A 20,650-nucleotide genomic window follows, 5' to 3' on the forward strand; every position below is an offset into this window, starting at 1 on the left:
GCAAGCTGACTACAGTAACCTCAGAACAGAATCCAGAATATGGGTCTTGTTAAGGACTCAAAGGACAAACAAAACGACATTTGAGAAGCCCAGTTTGCCATTGCAAGTACTGATGTGTCTCCATCCCCAAATGCATCTTTTAGGTATCTTTTTTTCCTAGTTTCAGATGCAATTATTTCAATTCTCAAGCCAGCTGTCTTCCTATTCTTAAAATAGGTAAAGCACTGGCTATCTGTCAGCTCTACTGATTTTACAGGTGGCCTCCAACAACCAAGTCATATAAACTGGCCAGTAGTTCAAGGCTACACACTCCTTCATTAAGAAAACATCCCTAATTAGGGCCTGATCCAAAGTCAATGGTATCAGCCTTGAGTTACTTACAGTGGCATCCTAAGCAATTCCTGCTCTTTGTTTCCTTCTCTCTTTACACAGACCTTCAACCCCCTGAGAAATCCTATGTTCATATTTATTTGCACCATTCACATCTAGGGTGAAAATCTAGGCAAATAAATAAATCTCAACCATGAGCTCTTCAGAGAAGACACCATCTCTTGCCATATCTCTTGACTTTGCACTGCTGAGTGGTCATTTCACATTGGGACTCAAGGCATAGTCCAAACACTAAATAAAACAAGATTATTTCTTCACTTTCCATTTGGTCTTTTTATAGTGCTTCTCATAGTGCAGGCTCCTTACACCCTACATCTTTCAAGGGCTTCCTAATGGTTTCCTCACTGTACTGGTTGAGATGTTCTTCAGATATTCCTCTGGCTATTATGTACCTCTTCAGCAGCTGTAAGTAAGCAAAGTAATGAGGTCTTCAGGGATTCAAATGAAAAGGGATAGCCCCACCTGGAGGAGAGATGGCTAAATGCTCCCAAGACACACAGTTTCACTCCTGCTGGGGAGGTGTAAGAAAGATGCAGGCCCACTTAGGCAAGTGGTGTGCCTGACACCTCACACTCATGCTCCTGGAGTGAAGCACTTCAGGGGCTAGGGTGCACAGCCAGGAAAAAAAGTGCAATAAATGAGGCACTGCCTCTTTCCTCTCACTTCTCTCCTTCTTCCTCCTCCAAAAATGTCACAGTGAGATGGCCCATTTCTCTGAATAAATCACTGCAGAGGACTGAAGAACATCTTGTTTCATAGGCACACATCCCAGAAAAAAAGGACCTTCTTAATGCTACAAATTAAAACCTAGAGATGCTGTGGCCATAATGTTCAGCTGACACCACTCTAGAAAGCAGAAGGAGGAAAAGGAAGTGTCTTGTAAGATTTATTTTACAGCTTGTTATGAGTTTTCAGTGCAAAGCTTTCATGCTTTATGTGTTGGCAGGAAGTTTGCTAGACAGCAGTGCTCAAATGTAGAGTCATCAAGCCACCAGCTGGCCCTGCTAGTAGCTTTTTTTAGACTGCATTAGCGTTGACCATGCCATTTAGATTGAGATATCCTGGGGAGCACATAATAGGGCAACCAAACACGATCAGCTCAGGGACTGTGGATGGGCCATGAAGCTCTTCACCTTTCTGTTACTGGTTCCCATTTAGTTTGGTGACAGAAAGTCACTGCCACCTAATGGCTATTCCGTGTGTCATAGGGAAGTTCATTTGCTTCTTCTCACCCCAGTTCACCACAGGTTGAAGCACAAGCAAAGAAAGCCACCACTGCATGCACTGGCTGTGGTGTAGAACAGCCCACAGACCCCACTCACAATTGCCTTTTTGAAGGAATGCCATGGAGAGTTCCTGGGGATTTCGCTCTGCAGATGCAGTCCACCTCCATCATGAAGAAACTATTTTAGGACATCACTTCCTATTATTTAAGGCGCACAGTGTTACTGAATCATGAAGGAAGTCCAAAGACACAGGCTATTTCGTTGGCCTGAACTATCCAGAAACTGTAGGGTTTTTTTGAAAACACACACACACACACATACACCCATTCATTTTCCTTCCAGGATCCTTTCATTGGACAACTTCACTAGGAGACACAGCTCATTTTGAAAACACCCACCCCACTGTGAGAAGCAAACACAACAAAGGCCAGGAATAGCCTCCAAGGAGCAAGGAATCCTATTCTGTATAATGATGGCACAAGGTTACACCTTCCAAATATTTGCGTAGATACTGACAGCCCAATAACCAGGAGTCTGAATGAGGAGAACATCCTCATTCTGCTCTCAAAAGGAGGAAAGTTAACCTCCCCAAATGGCTTTTCCCTGACAAAGCAATTCTATACCAAACAAAGTTAGTTCAGGAATGGATTCCCACTGTCTCCCAAGACACCTTGACTACAGATCCTTTCTCTCCTTGCTACCTCCTCTCCAATAAAAAAAAAAACTGTATCCACATTCACAGCAGTAACCTTTTGTCTTACAGAGGAACACAACACAAAAATGCCCTGCTGAAGATTTTCAACTGTGGCCACTTCTGCTGAAATCTGCAAGATGACCAACCCATTGCAATCCTCTTACTTCACTGACAACAACTCAGAATCCCATTGATGCCAGCCCTTAAACAAACTGCATGTTGTGAGATACCTCCTGACTGACAGTAGGATCAACAGAAATTGATGCCAGCAATATACAAAGTGTCAACGAAGACATCCAGGTGCTACAATGAGAGGCACACTGGAAATGTCACAGGGTAGGCTGACTTGAGACTGCGAAGACAAACACTCAAGGAGGCAGAAGAATGTCAGAGAAACGCAGCCCTCTACACAATAAAATGGTTTGCTGAGAAAGCAATAGGTAAGGAAATGGCACTGAGCAGGCTGCCCTCCTTCCTCCTCTGACCTAGTACAAGGAGGGGTAGAAATGGGAAGAAATGCCCAAGCTTACATGTGCAAAGATGGCCAGAATCATATAATGAAACACACATGAAGTGAAGAAAGCTCATATCTCCCCTAATGCTCCTGAGACTAGACCTGCAGACATCCGATATCTTGGGGCTTACCATGGCTACCACTGGCCTTGAGATCAGTATACTGGCATTATCATCATATGCAGGAAAAGGGCAGACACCCCAGGAAAGGATCCTTAACTCAGGAGAAAGATCAAGTCACCTATGTGGTCCAGCCACCAATGGTGAGATGAAGCAACCACTGGGACGGACATAAAGCCTGACTACTTAAGCAGGTTTATCCCTGCTACAGGCAGGGGCAGGAATGGAAAAGATAAGACATTTTTTGCTCTTGGCTGTTGCTGAGGAAGGGCTGTGACTGCCATCAGGAAGGTGGATGCTCATATCTCCTGGCTGATAGGAGAACCAGAGAGAGGCAAACCAACCCCAGGGGGACACAGTGAATTCCCAGATACTGCTTCCTGCCTCATAGAAAGTAGTAAAACACCCCCAATCTGCTGGCCATAAAAAGGTGCTGAGAACTGAGGGGCTGAGAGCATTAGCATCAAAAGTGGTCCACGAGGGACAGAAAAATAGAGTAAGATTGAAGAGAATTCCTTGGAATTAGCCAGGAACCTGGCTAAAAGCCCCTGAGGAACCCATTTCCTTCTTAATCTGCTTTGCATTTAATTGTTTCCTAATGACTATGTCCCTGTTTGGCCCCAATGGACTCAGGGACTGGTGTTGCCACTAAGGCTTCCCATCTCTCATCTGAGGCCATGGGTAATTTAGAGGCTCCAGTTTAATGGCTAACTGGGAGTCCATGAAGAGCAAGTTAGGCATTATTAGCACCTACCAGTATGCTGAGTACCAGGAGGAGATACACAGAAAAAGTGTTTTTCCACTCCCAATTGCAAGCCCATCCTAGACACACATGCAGCTATACCCCCCCTCACCGGAGACAGAGGCACAGAAGCTGCACCCCGACCTGCTGGCACTATCCACAGTGCCAGGGTCACCAAATCCCTGCCTCACAGAATCTCTCTTCTAGGCACAGCACGAAAAGTGAAGAAATCAGTAACCAATTCATACACATGCTTAAAAGAAAATCCCAAACTCTCAGCATATGAAGAGGAGGTTAAGCTGGCCGCACTGGAAAGACAGAAAGCAAATAAGAGTACAACAAATGGCTGAAAGCACCAGAGAGCTATCCAGGACAGAGGCTAGTAGAAGCAACATCTGGGTAAGATTCCTTCACACACAATGCTTACTTGGGAGGGGCATTTGCGTCCTCTTGGCCCCATTAGTGACTAATCTTTAGTACCAACTCCAATGGGGCAACCTCTCACAAGTCATTCTGAGCTAGTCCGAGACCAACAAAATCAGCTCCCACAGTGTTAAAAGACCTGCAAGATGGTAAAGACTTAGTTGCCATCCACTTAGAACTGCTCTGACATAAAGGGTTTGGCATGCAATTGCCCAGGCCCAAAAAATTCTCCCATGCCAAACTGATGCTTTGCTAGCACAAGCTCTACAGGGATGTCGCTGAGGAACCCACAAGTGCTGTCACTGTCAGGCTCAGTGGTGGCCCTCTGTAACACCTGCCAACAGCAGGACAGGCCTCCACAGGCCAACGAGTTTTACTAACTCATGCTATGCCTGTGCCTACCTCCTCCTATCTCCCAGCTCATTCCCCTTCCTGCAGCCACAGGCTAGTGCTGACCATGCCACAGAGTGCTCTTGTGTCACCCTGACATGCTGTGCTTGCCACTGGCTCTGCCACGCACAGAGGCTGACTTGGCTAGTTTTGGCTGCCAAGCAGGGAGAGCCCAGCTCTGTGCAGCGCCAGCAAACAGGGCCCTTTCTGGCTGCCTGGGGCATCAATTGACAAACCATCAAAACCTGCATGACAGAGGTTAATGAAGCCATGGAGAGACGTGGCAAAAGGTCAGGAATTTGCAAGGACTGCTGCGAACTGCTGTCATATGACAAGCTGTCCACAACACTGATAACTCCATAACTTTGGTGTCGCTCAAGAAAGCTACAAGCAGCTCTTCTGCAAAACAGGTTTCAAAGGCATGTGACAGAGACATGGGCAGATGGAAAGTGAAGCTCCAGACTCCAACACCTCTATCTCCAGTTTATGCCAGGGCATCAATACCACTCACCTGTGATGGGGAGCTACAGCAGAACAGCTTAGCACCTTTAGACAGGAGAGGATGACAACAAGTCCAAGGAAGCCACTCCGCAGACTATCCCAAATACTCTAAGACCATACCAATTATGTGGATTTTCTGCCAGAGGAATACTAAAGCATGCTGGAGTCCAATGCCACTGATTTCTACCTGGCCCACCGCTGTTTCCAGCTTTAGAGTCCCTCCAGTCTGAAACACCCTGGAGAGCACCACCCCATGCATTACAACCACACCAGTGGCCTGAATCCTACATGCACTAAGAAGAAAAATGAGGTTAAAGACCTTACTTCAAACACACTATGCAGACTGGCCTAATTTGGCATAAGCCATATTTCTCACTTCAAAGAGGCCTTGAGCTGCAATAGCAGAGAGACCCTAGCTACACACATCATGTGCACTCAACTAAAACCCAGTGTCACTCACAGCTCAAGGTTTTGTAGGGCTGTAGGCTGGAATGAAAGGTGCAGCACAAGACTGAGAGGAGCAATAGGGGTACTTACCTTCCTTCTCACTAGAAATCCTTTTTCTATTCACATTAATTACTGATATCAAAACATAACAATGCGTTTTGCAATAAGATGTACATTTCTTTGCCCAATTCTTATTTCTTCAGAGATCTGCAAGCCTGATTCATCCCTATTATTTCCCCTCCAAATTACTCCTTTTACGTAAATCCCTGAGCCTTCATGTTATGTCCATTACCAATAAGCAGGATAAGAAACTACTGCCAGGCCCCTCTCAGCAGCTGACCTCCACACAACCAGTCTGGGCAGCAGAGAACCAGTGACAGAGCCCTAATGCATCTTACCCCATACACTGAGTACTTGAATCTCTAATGGACATAAGTGAGCACTGGTTGCATGTGGCTACTCTTTGACAAGGGATGCTCTCCACTGGGCGATGCAGGTCCTGCAAGAATCTTATCTAATATGCAGCACAGTTTGCTGTTAACAATTTGGTAGAAGGCATATTGAATTATTAACCTGACAGCTTGATGGTTTGCTTTACAGCAATGGCTTTGGCAACACACCTGTGCCTTGCAGTTTCCAAGGAACACAATCTAGTGCTATCACCCACCTGTGATTTGAGGAAATCATACTCCTCTGATCCGTATGGGACACTCCGAAGAGAGGTCAGGTAGTCATAGGTGATAACTGCCGTCTGCAAATGAAACCAGAGATGTTGAGCAAGCTCTACAGTTATCAAACCAACAAAACTTTGTTAAGGAGAATGTATGCAGTTTAGGCTCCACAGTGAAGTTTATGGTAACAGACTCATAAGAAATTAAATGAAAAGATTTCAATTTCAATGAACATTTATAGAAAGCAGGGCAGGGACCTCATCGACATGTAACTATTAAAAATAAGCAACACTTGGCACTCCTATACTGTCTTCTATTTGAGAAACTCAAAGCATTTTCATAATCTCTGTACAGCATCTCGCACAGCAGACTCCCATTCTCAACCATCTGGGGCTTCCACAATAAGGTCTGCTGCTAGTAATAGAGGCCATGCCATGCAGGCCCTCTTTGTGCCCCATCAGTTATTCCACACTTCATCTTCACACCTCCAACCTGCCTAACCACACTGGTGCATGCTGAGCTCAGTCTGGGGAGGTGGCTCAGCAGGGAGCAGAGTGACTGAAGACAAGCTCACCGATTGGCACAAGGAGCAGTACTTTTGAGGATATTCAACTGCACAAAGGACTAGAGGGACAAAGGGTCAGACACCCAATTACAAAATAACAATATGGGGATCCAGCTAAAGCTTGTTAGATAGACATAGCCACAGACAATGGAATTAGATTCCTAAGTGCCTTAATGATTTCTGAAAATGGATCTAGGGTATTTCACAATTTTATCCTATGATTAAAGTTCCTCTCTTTCCACAGTCAGAACACCAGCAAATGGAACAGAAACATACAGGTCATGTTTATTAAGTTTACCGGGAGGGAGAGAAGGGAAGGTACATCTAGATGAGCCTGTCCACTAACCTGCCATTTGAACTTCAAGATCATTGCCATAAAGAACTATTTGCGTAACTCATATCTAAAGTCAGATTTCCTAAAATCTCCCTACTGAAGGGGTAGCATCCCATTCTGGGACAGGATACTAGCCCCACTTTTCACTGCAAACATGCCTAGGAAGGGCATAAAGCACAGTTGTGAAAGCCAGGGAGGCAAGGGGATCAAATCTGGTTTGAGACAAAGTCACTGGAACTGACAATACAGAAACAGTCAAAAGCTCAGAGATGCATCCAAGAGGGGACCAAGCTGGGAATCGGTTACAGACACACTCCTTCCTTGTGGAGGTTAGGTTTCTCACGTTTCCTGTTTTCCGAATTGGAAACAGCACAGCAAATTTTTTTTCTGGCTTTTCAGGCTTTCTTGCCCCTGGTGAACTCAGGAGCTACACAGCTACACAGAGACCCATTCAGAAGAAAAAATTTTTCAAAGCATCTTCACAACCTCAAAGAACAACTTTGAAGTGGAGGGAGGTTCAAATCAGCCTTGCATGAAGGCTTGAGTTGGTTCTTATTTTATCTCTGGTCCGCGAGGGTAATTATCACCTCCAACTTGAAAAGAAGCGGCTAACAGATTGGCCTGTATTACAGAGGAAGAGGGAATTAATTAAGTGGTTGCTAATTACATCGTAATCTTAAACACTAAATTAGTATTATGATGATCCTGATAGGCAACTCTGACATTGCCAAATCCCTGCTAGTGTCTGAGATGTATTCCAGCTACTGCACAGAACGTTCCTTCCACATACCCAAAACAACTGGGATACCCTCAAAGAAATATAGCAAATATAAAACCGCTCTGCCAGGTTTCTAATTTTACCAGAACATAGAAACTGTCCGAAATGTGTTGCTGGCCACGCCACTGGCTTCGTTCTCATCCAAGACTAGTCCTGTCATCCATGTTACAGTGTGAGACTGAATCTGAGAGACATAAAAAGACCTACAAGATCAACCAGTACCTCCCCTTACAAAAGCCAGATTACTTCTTTAACTGGTCTTGTGTCCAGTCCAGTGTTAAATGTCCCAAAGACTTGGGCTTCCACTTTGTATCAATGACTTCTCAACACCTCACACTCTTCCACCACTCCTAAAACTATCCTCAGATATTACCAAGTCATGGCACAATGTTCCCTCTGAATAGTTGTCTACCCACACGTAAGCAAGAGTGAGTTCCCTCAACTGAGGCGCAAGAAGAAATTTTCTGCTCATGCACTTCATCAAGTTTCTTAGGAGAGTGTGCAAAGGACTACTGAACCAGTATGCTTAAAATACAAGCAGACTCAAATCCTTCCAGAGTCCTGTAATTCTAGGTCAGGTTTCTTGGCCTCTGTGTGTTCTTTTCTCCAGGCTTTTGTTTTGTTTGCCACACCACAACTTGTCTTAAAGCTTTGTGTCTGCTGCTGCTGAACTTAGCTCTTAAGAATTACAGCCTCTTAATTACAACCTGCTTTTGCCTGGCTATTGTCCAATGATTGAATCAAGCATCCAGGTAAGAAGCCTGGGCAGGGCTAGATTGAAGGACAGACACTTTGGGTCCATGCAGATGCAACCAATATCCAAAGTCACTTGTTTGCTACAGAGTTTCAGCTTTCATTTACAAAAAGAGCAAGCCTGAGAAGCTGAGCTTCTTAGAAAGGAACATGTCTAATTGCTCTATTGGCTTCACCCGGTCCATGGCTAAGGAATGAGAGCAGTTTGGGCTGCCAGCGCTCAGATGAGAGCTGACCTCTGACTTTCCAACAAGGAGCAGACCCCAAGCTGGGAAGGCAGAGGTCACTGGTGCAGCAGGACTAAAGAATCTCTCAGAAGCAACCTAACCATACGCAGTCCTATATATTAGAGGGAACACAGAATTCAAAAGAGACAGAAAATTCTTGTTTGAAAAGTATACAGACACACAGATACAAACACATGCTGCCATAACCTAAAGAAGACTGAACATTGGTAGCTTGTTTTTGAAGGTGTCGTGGTTTAACCCCAGCCGGCAACAAAGCACCATGCAGCCACTCACTCACTCCCCACCCCACACAGTAGGATGGGGGAGACAATCAGAAAAAAAAAACCCTCATGGGTTCAGATAAAGACAGTTTAATAGGACAGAAAAGGAAGGGAAAATAATAACAATAATAATAATAGAATATACAAAACAAGTGATGCACAATACAATTGCTCACCACCCGCTGACCAATGCCCAGCCAATCCCCAAGCCGGGTGTTCCCCAGCCAACTTCCCCAGTTTACATACTAGGCATGATGTCATATGGTATGGAATACCCTTTTGGAACATTTGGGTCAGCTGTCCTTGCTGTGTCCCCTCCCAGCTACTTGTGCACTCCTAGCCTCTGCTGGCAGGGCAGTATGAAAAGCTGAAAAGTCCTTGACTTAGTATAAATACTGCTTAGCAACAACTAAAACATCAGTCATGTTATCAACATTACTCTCATCCTAAATCCAAAACACAGCACAATACCAGCTACTAGGAAGAAAATTAACTTTATTCCAGCCAAAACCAGAACAGGGGGTCACTGCTTGCAGCTATGGGTGCAGAACCCTCTAATGCATTTAAGAGCAGGGCTAGTGAAGTGCTCTACAGCCCATGACTTGTGACTTCCCTGAAGGCAGAGGACGTGAAAGTCAAGCACGTCTTTAGATTCACCAGCATCTAAAGCAAAAACCCCCTCCTTTTCCCTACTTCCTATTCATCAGGAAAGTAATCTCTCACCATCACTCAAAACACAGACCAACTGCACAGCTTCATCACTGCACACTTCTCACTTATTTTTGTCTTAAACAGAAGATAGCCACAAAAACTCTGGCTTCAAGAAAGACTGAGAAACACTGGTCAAGCAGGCAGAACTCAAGGGCAGACTGGAGAGCCCAAAGAGTCTGAATAGCAGAAACCCCTCCAGCCACAATAAGCTGTGTTCCCTCTCTGTGCCTCAGTTTCCTGTGCAGTAAAAGGGAGAGAGCTACTCCCTGCCACCAGGCAGCACTGCCTTATGGTCAGGGACAGAGCATGAAGCTTAGCACTTACTAGGTAAGAAGGAAAGATTACAGTTTGTACTTCTGCCCTCACTCTTTCAAAATAAACACTCACTTTTCACAATAGTTCATGATGCAGCTTGCACATATAAACGGCATGGCACCTGAGCCAACCCACAGAGCTTGTTTCTTATTGCACCTGCCCTCAGGAGCTGACTCCCTGTAAAACTCATTAATGAAGTGCTTAAAAGTCATAGAATATGCAGACAGACAGCTGCTTACCACTGGGGGTCTGTAAATGATGGAGATCGTGGCCTGAAGTGACAGATGTATAATGCAAGTGAGGTACAGGGAGACTGATACCCCCTCCAGAGTCTCTGCTCTGGATCATCAGATCTGTTCCTGGCTGCTCATGGATTCATCAGTGAATATCCTCAAGGAGAAGGCAGCAAACTGTTTGGCTGGCAGTCTGCATTCTCAGGTTTTCTGGAGTGGTGATCAACACAAGGGTGAAAGAGCGGTGATGCTAGGCAGATGTAGTGTTTATTTTACAAATCTGGAATCCAATCTCAGAAGTACATCATCTCCCATCCTCACTTCACCCTTGCTTTGAGAATGATCCTCAAAACACCTGCCCTCCTCTCCCCAAATCTCTCGTACTAAGGGTCACAGGGCAATGGCTACTGTAGCATATCAATACAACAACCATGATCCTTAAAATAAAAGGTTCCAATGTAAAAAATGGCATATGCAGACAAGATGGTTTGAACCGTTGAACTGCTACCTACTAACTAGGTCACTGTTAAAGGCAGCAGGACACTGTACCTATGTGACTGACCTGGAAGGGTGGCTGATGAAGACATGGGCCCAAAGTCAGCCCTTGCTCTGAAGGTCCCACCCTATCCGAGGAAACAGAGACAGTTCTCTGCAGCCCCGTATCTGTTTGTTTCTTTCCAAAATGTGCAATGACAGCTCTATTCCTTATATGCCTTCACCCCTTTTCTCCCCACTGTGTCAACAACTTGAAGAGCTCCCTATTGACCTTCTGACTCTCGGAGCCAGGTGCCAACTGGAAATGCAGAGAGGGAATGCAGGAAATCCCAAGTTCTTGTGAACTCCAATTCCCTTACCCACCTAGGAATCCTCCTGCACATTACTAGGGTGAAACTTACTGTGGCAATGGCTCGGCCCACACGAACAACTCCAAAATCATTGGGATCCAGAAACTTGTTTCCATACAGATAGATGCCAGAAGCAGCTGCTGCCAACGAGGCAAGTTTCAAGGCCCTTCGTGCCATGATTGATGAACCCTGCCGAGACACAAAACAGCAACTGTAACATCTGAGAAGGATGCAGTGATCGGATGCCTATAGCCCCAAAGGACCTGACAAAACAGGTTTTAATTGCTCCTTTGCTAATAATGCATTGCTAGCACTGCCCCCAGCCAAGAGCTCAAGCAATCATGCAGCGACCAAACGTAAGCTGTTCTGCTCTGACTCCATTGCTATTCCTAACTCAACAGTGTCTATGGGCCACAAACCCAGAAGCACCTCACTGCTAGACCTTGTGCACCCACAACAAAACATTTGCTCATGGTCCCAAAGGCTTTACAAGGAGAAACAACAGGTGGACAGATAGAAGGGAGTACGAGCTCACCAAAACTCAATTCTGATCACAGCAATAGGCTGCCTCTTCAATGCAAATGTTTTGAAGATACCACAGCCCAGGCAGATTGCAAGGGGATAATAGAAGATATAAAAAAGCAAGGTTTAAAAAGACCTCTTGCAACATCAAGAACACCCAAAACTTGTTGGAAACTCCGCCAGACTAGTTGTGAAAGTGCCTCACTGCTGATGAGTGGTGGGGCAAGAGGCAATGCATCCCTGGAGGTTGCATGCAACTCCATCAGCCAGTGGCAGACAGCTGCATACAACGCAGGGGATGGGAGACCTGATCAGAGTGACCAAGCGAGATGTTTTCTCAGCATCACTACCCCACTCAAGTGCCAGGCAGGGACTGCACTGGCAGAACGGACGTCTGCAGGAATCAACAGCCTAATCCTGGCTCTGTCACAGGCCCAGCACAGGCCTAGGTTGAGACACTTCTCTCCTCACTCACTTTTTGTCTGGGAGACAATGGTGGGGAACAAACGCATCTCCCACACTAAGCACTTTGGAGCACTGCATTCATTGCTTACAGTATATAAAATAGTGTAAATATGTAATTCATTACGTGATATACATATTATGATTCTTTATGTCACTTTAGAGGATTCAGACCTGAAAAAAACCACAAATTAGGTGTATTTTTCTCTCCTTTCCCTTTGGCTGGTATTCGATAGAAAATATGGTTGACCATTCTTTCTGCTTACACTACGAATCAAGAGGCATGGTTTACCTACTCTGCAAGCTCTCAAGAGCACTCCTGACAGAGTGTGGGCTTTTACCCCATCAAGATGGAGTCCACTAATCCTGCCACTCTTAGACTTGATCAAGAAACTTTCCTACTTCTCGCTGTGAGCCTTTATCAGGGTCAGTCTGGTGTGTGCCTTTTCTCTCGGAAGCCTTATAACCAAAAAACATGTGCAGTGACACAGGTCAAGCCTTTCAAAAACAGTTCACAAGAACACAATCAGTGAAATAGGCTAACATAACACAAGAGACCTCTGTACATGAACCTTAGCTAAACTTTATTATTTCCTTTCATTTCCTTACAAGTCTTAGGTAACTTTGAGGCAGAAAAGCCAAGACGCATTCTGTCAGCGTCTATCAGAGCTGCCTGCAACACCCCAGCTCTTTCTCCTGTCGGAAGGGGTAGCTGGCTGATCAGGACTCCTCCGAACCTATGATCAAACTCAAGAGAAAATAAACCTGGCCCCTTGACTGCAGCCAAATGAACACACGCTTCCCCCCAAGAAAGCTGCCCTCCTCCCCTTGCCTCACTGAAAATCTAGAAATTTAGGGGCTCCTTCCTGGAGGGCTGATCGCTTTTGCACAGAAATCTCTTGTATCCTCTGTCACCTTCAAAAGACATTTTCTGCAATATGTTTTAATTAAATCATTTCTGCTCCTTGTACGTTTTTGTAAAATTTCATTTATTGGAAAGTGAAAGGTGCAAACAGTGACATTTTTTCAACACAGAAAATATGCCTCTCTCTTTCATTATTTTTTCCTTCACTTTCTTTATTACTAAAAGAACATTTGCTTGAAAGCAGGATGCAAGTCCATCTGTTCTTGCATCTTATTCCTACCTGAAGGTATAATCTGCAGTTTGTGACATCACATCTATTGCCATACCTGCCAGCTGTACGTCACGAGCAGAAGATGGGAACTTTAGGTAGCAAATAAACAGGCAGAGCAGCTGAGCTCTTCAGCAACAAAGTTCCTGCTTTCATGCTTAATGTGTTGTACCAATAAAAAGGGAAGAAATAAACCCCCTCCAATATAAGGTACAGAAATGGAATTGTCAGAAATCAATTGTATTTCAGTTTTGCATAAGGTGTCGAGGAGCCTTTTCCATGTAAATGAGCCATTACGACACCCCTAGGGGGATCTTAAAGACCCTGTCAGCTATGAAATAGCCTCAGGATGTCACCGCCTCTCCTTATAAAGGCCCGCGTTGACGGATCGCCTCCAGCTCTTCTTCCGCCTAGCGGAGCCGGCTGCTTTGACTTTCACACGACTTCACAGGCGGAAGGTTCCCGTTCCTTACAGCCGGCCGCCATGCCTCTCCCATTCCCAATCGGGGGAGCCGGGACGGACGGCGGCTACCGGTTTTCGCTCGCGGAGCCCAGGAGGCGACTCCCTCGAGGCCCACCACCGCCACCTGCTCGGGCCCGTGCCCCGGCGCGGCAGCGCGGCCCGGGAGACCGCGCCCTCCCCAGGCCCAGGGAGCCCTGACCGCCCCCGCGGGCAGCGGGGACAGCGCGCCCAGGGCGCCCGCAAAGCCCCAACGAGGCCGATCCGCCCCCCCCGAGCCCGCGCCCGCCGCCGCAGCAGCGCGGCCCGAGGTCTACCCGTGAAGGACGCGAGGGGCCGGCTCCGGCTGCTTTCGCTTCTCCTTCAGGCCTGCCCTGCCCTTCCGTGCCTCCCGGAGCAGCGCCCGCGCCCCCCTCCCGCCGCTCCCGCCTTCAGAAACGACCCCGGCCCCGCCGAGCCCTGCGGTGGCCGGCCCTCCGCCCCCGGGGGCCTGCGCTTGCGGCGGGCAACGGCCGCCTGGGCCCGGACCCCTCTGCCCGCCGGCACCAGCCGGGGCGCGGAGGGGCCGAGGCGCCCGAGGCCGCAGCGAGGGGTGGAAGGCCAGCGAGGGTCCGGGTCACTGCCCGCCGGACCCTCCGCAGCCTCCGGCACGGCGTCCACCCCTCGGCCGGCGCACGGAGCCGGCACTTACCGCCTCGCCGGCACGGCGGCACTTCAACTCCCGCGCGCCCAGCCGCCCGGTCCCCCCTCCGCTACGCACATGGTACGGCTGTGCGCCGCGCGGCGTGCTGGTAAGTGTAGTCTCCGGCCGCGGCCGCTCGGAGCGGCGGGGGCGCGGCGGGACTGCAAGGGGCAGCCCCTGGGTGAGCCCACCGGGGAGCGGCGGGGGGACAGCCGGGCGGGCGCTGCGCACCGGCGGCCCCGGGGCTGCTCTAACGCGTCTGCCCCTGCTGCAGGGGTGCGCGCTGCTCCCGCCTCCTAATTGCAGAAGAAGAGCCGCACGGGCAGCGCCTCCAGTTCGGCGCACAACAGGGTAACGCAGTCTCGGCTTCATCGGTGGGGCTCCCGACCCAGCACGGCTGCCCACAAAAGCCATTTTCTGCGCTCTTAACAAAATCTCAGCATTTATGATATTTCAGTTGGTTTTCAATGTTTTCTCACTGAAAGCCCTGCAGCAGGGAGAAGGTATGCATATATACATATATATATATATCAGAAATCATGAGAGAAAGTAGAAATACCAAACTCGGATATCAAAGCACTCCTTTTCTACATCTGTGAGAGATGCTGGAGGGGCACTGATGCTTTTATCAACTACAAGTCAGAACTGCTCTTTAGCGAAGGGTGTGGGTTTGACCAGGGCACCATGAACATTTTACTTTGCGAGTCTGGCTATTGCAACACATCAGGATTAGGTGTGAGCAGAGTCACCTATGCAGCCATAGCACATGGGTTGGCAATGCCATGTCTGCTCCTGGTGCTGAGCGAGTGGTCTCACCGGAGGGCTTCTGGCAAGAGTTGAACACTTGTCCTGCTCCTGTTGAACACAAAACAGTGTTGTTCACCATGTGGTCAGATCCTCAAGCAGCGTAAATTGATAGCGTAAACTATGCAGCTATACTTAGCTTTTACCATTCGGTGAAATGCACACATGGCTGCCTAGTATCAGCTTATATTTAGGGGTATAATTCCAAAGGCCAAAGAGATGTGTATCATAAATATCTCAGAAACTGCTGTTCTCCATCCAAGAGAATGATCCAGTAAAACAACTGTGTTCATCAAGAATAAAAAAGCTGTTGGCAACAAGGAAAATAATTTCAGAATGAAAAAAAACCTTTCTCTGCAGCTAACCTTTAGCTCCTTACTGTAAGAAATGAAAATGATAATAAATTTTATTGTATTCAAGGTTCAATGCAAAACCAATCTCTTCACCAAAGTCTTCTTGCAATAAAGATTACAATAAAAAAGCAAAGCAGAGAATGAAAAAATGTTGCTGAATTGTCATAAATATTGTAAGAGATTCATATTCCCTGGAGCAAATACCTAGCTTGATAGTCACCCACTTGAAACTTAGCATTTCTGATTGAACTTTTCTCCCATTGTGAAAAGAAGGAAACTCAATGTTGTTTCCAGTCAGTATCTTTCTGATAAAGAGAACCTGAAATTTAGTAACACCTGGGAACCCATAGTGGAAAATTGGAAGTATTTGGGACAGAGTTAAGGACACAGCTACCACAATTAATCCTTTAAAAGGATGCCAGAGACCAAAACCAGGAGGAGACCAAAAAGATCTTAATAATTCTTTGAGAGTTATTGTTTCCAACAGGATTCTGGAAATACTGAAACAAATCCAGGAAAGCATCACCACACTGCATTTCCATTCATATTTGCAGGGATACAGTTGCACCCAAAAAGGTAGAGACAGGGAAAAAAGGGATCTAGAAACACTTGAAGCAAAAGGTCTCAGCTTCTAGAAGTAATAAACCAGGACATTGTGCTCAGGAAAAGGTCCTGGTGACCAGCCTCTCTGCCAGGATGAACAGGTTTTTCACCCAAGGCCTTGCGGAAAGTGCTGTAAAGGTAACCTGTCCACCTTCTCCCCAGCTGTGGGACAATGGTATATTAAAGTTTTTCCTAAAAGATCAACATAATATTGGGAATATTTGCTGGCTACCCCTTTTGTTTCCATCTAGCTTCACTTCACTTTTGTTTTCCCTACTTGTCCCCTGCAGCAGATGTTAACATAAATGCCTGCCCAGTGTGGGCTTCCTGCTAAATATTATCTCAAAGAAACAAAGCAGCTACAAATTATGGAGGGCAGAGTTAAGGGTGATTACCCTGCCAGCACGCTGAGGATACAGGCCCCACATGGCCAGTTGCTGCATCAGCCACATGATGGCAAAACTGGCTACAATCCTGTAAATTTCTTTCGCTTCTTGGACAGATGGGAGCTTTTGAACTGATGGGGGGCAGTGAAGCATCCCAGCTTAATCTTGGACCATTACAAATTGTGTAGGAAAGACTGCTTGTTGGAAGGAAGCTTTACAGTTTAGAGGGTGATGTTAAAAGAGGAAGAAAATAAAAAGTCAGGGAGACGTGCACGTGATGTACTACTGAGAAAATGAGAGAGAAATGAGTGCAGGCTGAACATAAAGTAACCACTCTGAATCACAGAATAAAATAAGCTTGGAAATACAGGAAAAAGATCTACTATTCCTGTATCTACTAGAGCCTGTGGAAGTTTTGCTATAGATTTTTGTGTTTGCAATTTCATTACCTCCACGGCTCAGGCTGACACTGGGCATAATAGTGGGGTATCCATTTAAAGCTACTGTGCTAGTACATATAAAAATCCAAAATAGAGACTGTAACCTCAGCACAAGCACTGATTCCTGATTGCAGGTCGCTGCTTCTACACGTGATGCTTAAGACTGCGGCCCAGGCTATCAATCCCCTGCTTTAAGCACTAGATCACACGCGTTGGCAAAGCTCCCAGCAAAAGGAGCAGGTCAGTATCTGATTTTTGCTGGCCTCTCTTGGAAAACCTATGGGAGGTTGCTTCAGATTAATTCTGTTCCTTGCAGCTCTCAGTTAAACAGGCTGATGCTGGGTCTGCTGCAGAGAGGGGGGAAAAAAAAGAGGCTTTTGTAGTATAACAATGCCATGTGCCAATGTGCAGTGGGCAATTATGTAACCAACGCTAAATCTTTCTATAATTAGAACAAGCACCTAGTTAGAGTGATCAGAGCTCTTTTGTGTGAGCCTGCACGGGGGTGCAAGAAAGAGCTTGGCTCAAAAGAAAGATGCTGGCTTGATTTCCCTTTCCCTTTCAAATGGTGAATAAATTAAATCTCAGATTACCCCAAATTGCTGTGAAAGACAAAAAGCAAAAAGCTTTTCCTTTTCATTCTTGTTGAAGACATTTGCATCCCAGGTGTGATTGTCATGAAAAGCAGAAACAAACCCAAACACACAGGCCTCTCTGTCCCAAGCACAGGAGCAGGAAGAGCAGCCAGACTACCTGAACAGAGGACAGATGGTCAGTATCAGCCCTCCCTACTGAGAATCAACCTCTTTTTTAGATTTGCTTTGATGAAGAACGTGGCAAGGTATCTGGAAAGTCTCACTTATACCGGACATTCCTCATGTAGAGGAGGAGGCACGGGAAAAGAGATCAGAATAGTCCCAGAAAGCAGGTGGTCCTATGATTTTGCGGACCCAGAGAACTAGCTTAACAAGGAGACATGAAAAGGTATGGGGAGAAATCGCTACCCAGTTTAAAGTGGGAAGAACAGCTTGACCCAGCAGGTCCTTCTTCACTCTTCTGATCTGTGCTGCCGTTCTGTGGATGGTCAGCAAAACAAATATTGAGGCAGATCCATCTTCTGCAGCTATAAACAAGTTCAGCTCTAAAAGTCACTGTAGCAATGCCAATTCATACAAGTTGCAGATCTGGCTGGTGGGATCTCTGCTGCTAGAGATCTGTACTTCTGAAATATTTTCTGATTCTTTTCTGGTTAGTTCAGGACACCAGAAGAAATATTACAAATACATCTGACAGATGTGCAAATCAACATGGAAGACAGGAAGTAAAACAACATACCTGGAGCTAATTCCAGAAGATGGCTTAACATACTTCCACAGGTCTCTTGCTAGGCCAAACCCACGCACGTTTTTGGTCCAACTTTAAATGAAGATTGGCAGGGTTTGCCTTTGTATCAGCACAATGGAAAGCTCAGAACTGACTCTGGGAGCCATCACATTTTAGAATATGATCTTCTTACGAATCATACTGTACGGAGCCAGTATTTGGATAAGACATCTCTCAAAAGAAACGTACACCCATTGTCCCAGGTCATTCACTCCCTTCGAGTCAGTAGTGACCAATGTCTGAATGTGACAATGGAAAGTGATGTGCTGCTTGGAGACCTGTGCTTTAGGTGAGCTGCAAAATCCGCTTCTACTAGTATTTTGTTCTTTCAAGGCCTTTGTTCAATGTTGTTGCCCAGTATCAGTTTAGACAATTGCGCGCCACCTCCATACCTCTCTCTTATAATTTCTGTTGGCAAAAAAAATCCCCTTTACTTTGTTTGCTAAAGCTGTTGGTGGCTAAATGATACTCCACTTCTTCTTGCAGGTCATTGGGAAGTGTCAGTGGGCCACCATGTCCTGTGTGAAAAGATGTTTATCAGCTGGGAGTGGAATGCTTCCAAAACATTTGCAGAACACCCTGGAGTCTAGAAGGTGTTACAGAAGTACATGAGGTCATTTTTGAGTATCTGAGAAAGTTTACTTTTCTACAAAGTACAACAAATAATAGAAATTAAACCAGCCTCCCTTTCAGTCATTCCAGACAATACAGACATGGCTTCAAAAATTTAAAGATTTTTACAAAAGCACTAATAGACCTTCCAATCTTTTTTCCCTCAGCTATAATTACTCCTTCTGAATGATGCCTGTAACCCCTAAGGGAATGTGAAGTGCAGGGGTTGCTGATGTGGCTGAACCTTTCCATCTAGGTAAATATCTTCTTTTTCACTGTTTAGCATCTTACCTGTGGCATAACTTATCCCTTGAGTTAAGAACTGTCGTTTATTTTGATCATTTTTATCCCACAATGTGCAGCGATTGTTAGGCATACAGATATCTGATATTAACAATAGCTTATTCCATTACTTTGTATTGTCATCTTCATTTGTTACAAGGTATTTGATGAACCATTTAATTCTGCATTTGCAAATGTGAGAAGTGCTGAAGTAGATAAAAAAGGTGCAGAGGATTTAACAGCCTAAATCTACCCCCAAAGGCTCCTTGGAACGCATCAGAAATATGTTCTCAAAACCAGTCGTGGTATTCGCATCAAACTAAAAATGTCCCTGCTGGCAGCCATGCCAAGCATTAAGTCCTCCGCAGAGCCTGAACGCGTTACCGTACAGAGGATCATTTTGGCATGATCATTTTGTGATAAGAGATGTATGTGGAAACCTGACAGCATTATTGTCCAGAAATGTTAAGCAAAAAATATCATGGTAAAGCCAAAAAGGAATTCATCCTTCTTTCTCAGAGACAGATTTGTATTTGGGGAAAATGTGTTTAAGGATCGATCTCAGAACCATTCCTTGCCTAATGTTTCTTTTTATCAAAGCTCTGCCAGAACTGGCATCTTTGAACCATTCCCAGGTCTGGTTCAGAAAAAGTCTGGAACTAGGAGGTACATGAAGATGCACAGAGATGATCAATTCAGAAGAGAATATTAACTTTTCTTGTCTCATGCTGTATATATTGTGGGACATTAAGTTTCACCTGGCTATTCCTGTATGGGCCCTGGTTGCTCAGGCTTGCCCAAAGCAGATCTTGTAATAATGAAAGCATCTCTTCCCAAGAGACTTCAGCTTTGATTAGAAGATAACAAGGGATTGAAAAGGGAGTGCCTCCCACAGTTTTCCAAAGGTTAATCACTCTCATTGTTAAATATTTCTGCATAATTTCTCATTTGAATTTCCCTAATTTCCACTTCCAGTCACTGGTTCTTGTTTCGCCTTCCTCTATGAGATTATAGAGTACCTTCAGATCTTGCATTTCTAACTTGTACAGGTACAGGTACCTATACAGGATGGTCAAATGTCTTCTCAATCTTTTTGTGATGAGCAAAACATACAAAATATTTTAATTTGCTCACTCAGATAATTTCTCCTTGCAATGTAATTGACAATAAGGACAGGTAAATGGAGTTCACCTCATTCTAATCTGGCAATATAACATTTACTTAAAACTTCACCACAAAACAAGTTTACTTACTGTATTTCCCCTACACTTCCAGTTAACACTAGCCTTATATTATCTTTGTAGTCTTCTAACCTTCTTCTATCTTCCAGCATTGTTTTGGAAACTTGAATGTCAGGACAACACTGAGT

General features: G+C 45.6%; 1 protein-coding gene across 4 annotated transcripts in view; it reads right to left on the reverse strand.

Moving 5' to 3' along the window:
- Positions 1 to 14,529, reverse strand: part of ADCK1 (aarF domain containing kinase 1) — an 82,013-nt gene extending 67,484 nt beyond the window's left edge. For 2 of the 4 annotated variants that reach the window (XM_029998970.2, XM_029998966.1), the window contains exons 1-3: positions 14,428 to 14,529; positions 11,211 to 11,348; positions 6,114 to 6,197 (exon numbers count right to left, since the gene is read on the reverse strand). In XM_029998970.2, the coding sequence (XP_029854830.1) occupies positions 6,114 to 6,197; positions 11,211 to 11,336 (210 nt within the window). In that variant the 5' untranslated portion in view covers positions 11,337 to 11,348; positions 14,428 to 14,529. Of the gene's footprint in view, positions 1 to 6,113; positions 6,198 to 11,210; positions 11,349 to 14,427 lie in introns of those variants that run through there. The other 2 variants (XM_029998977.2, XM_041119963.1) reach the window with 2 other exon arrangements.
- Between the last annotated feature and the right edge of the window lie 6,121 nt (positions 14,530 to 20,650).

This window comes from Aquila chrysaetos, chromosome 2 (genome assembly GCF_900496995.4).
Source record: "Aquila chrysaetos chrysaetos chromosome 2, bAquChr1.4, whole genome shotgun sequence".
Lineage (NCBI taxonomy): Eukaryota > Metazoa > Chordata > Aves > Accipitriformes > Accipitridae > Aquila > Aquila chrysaetos.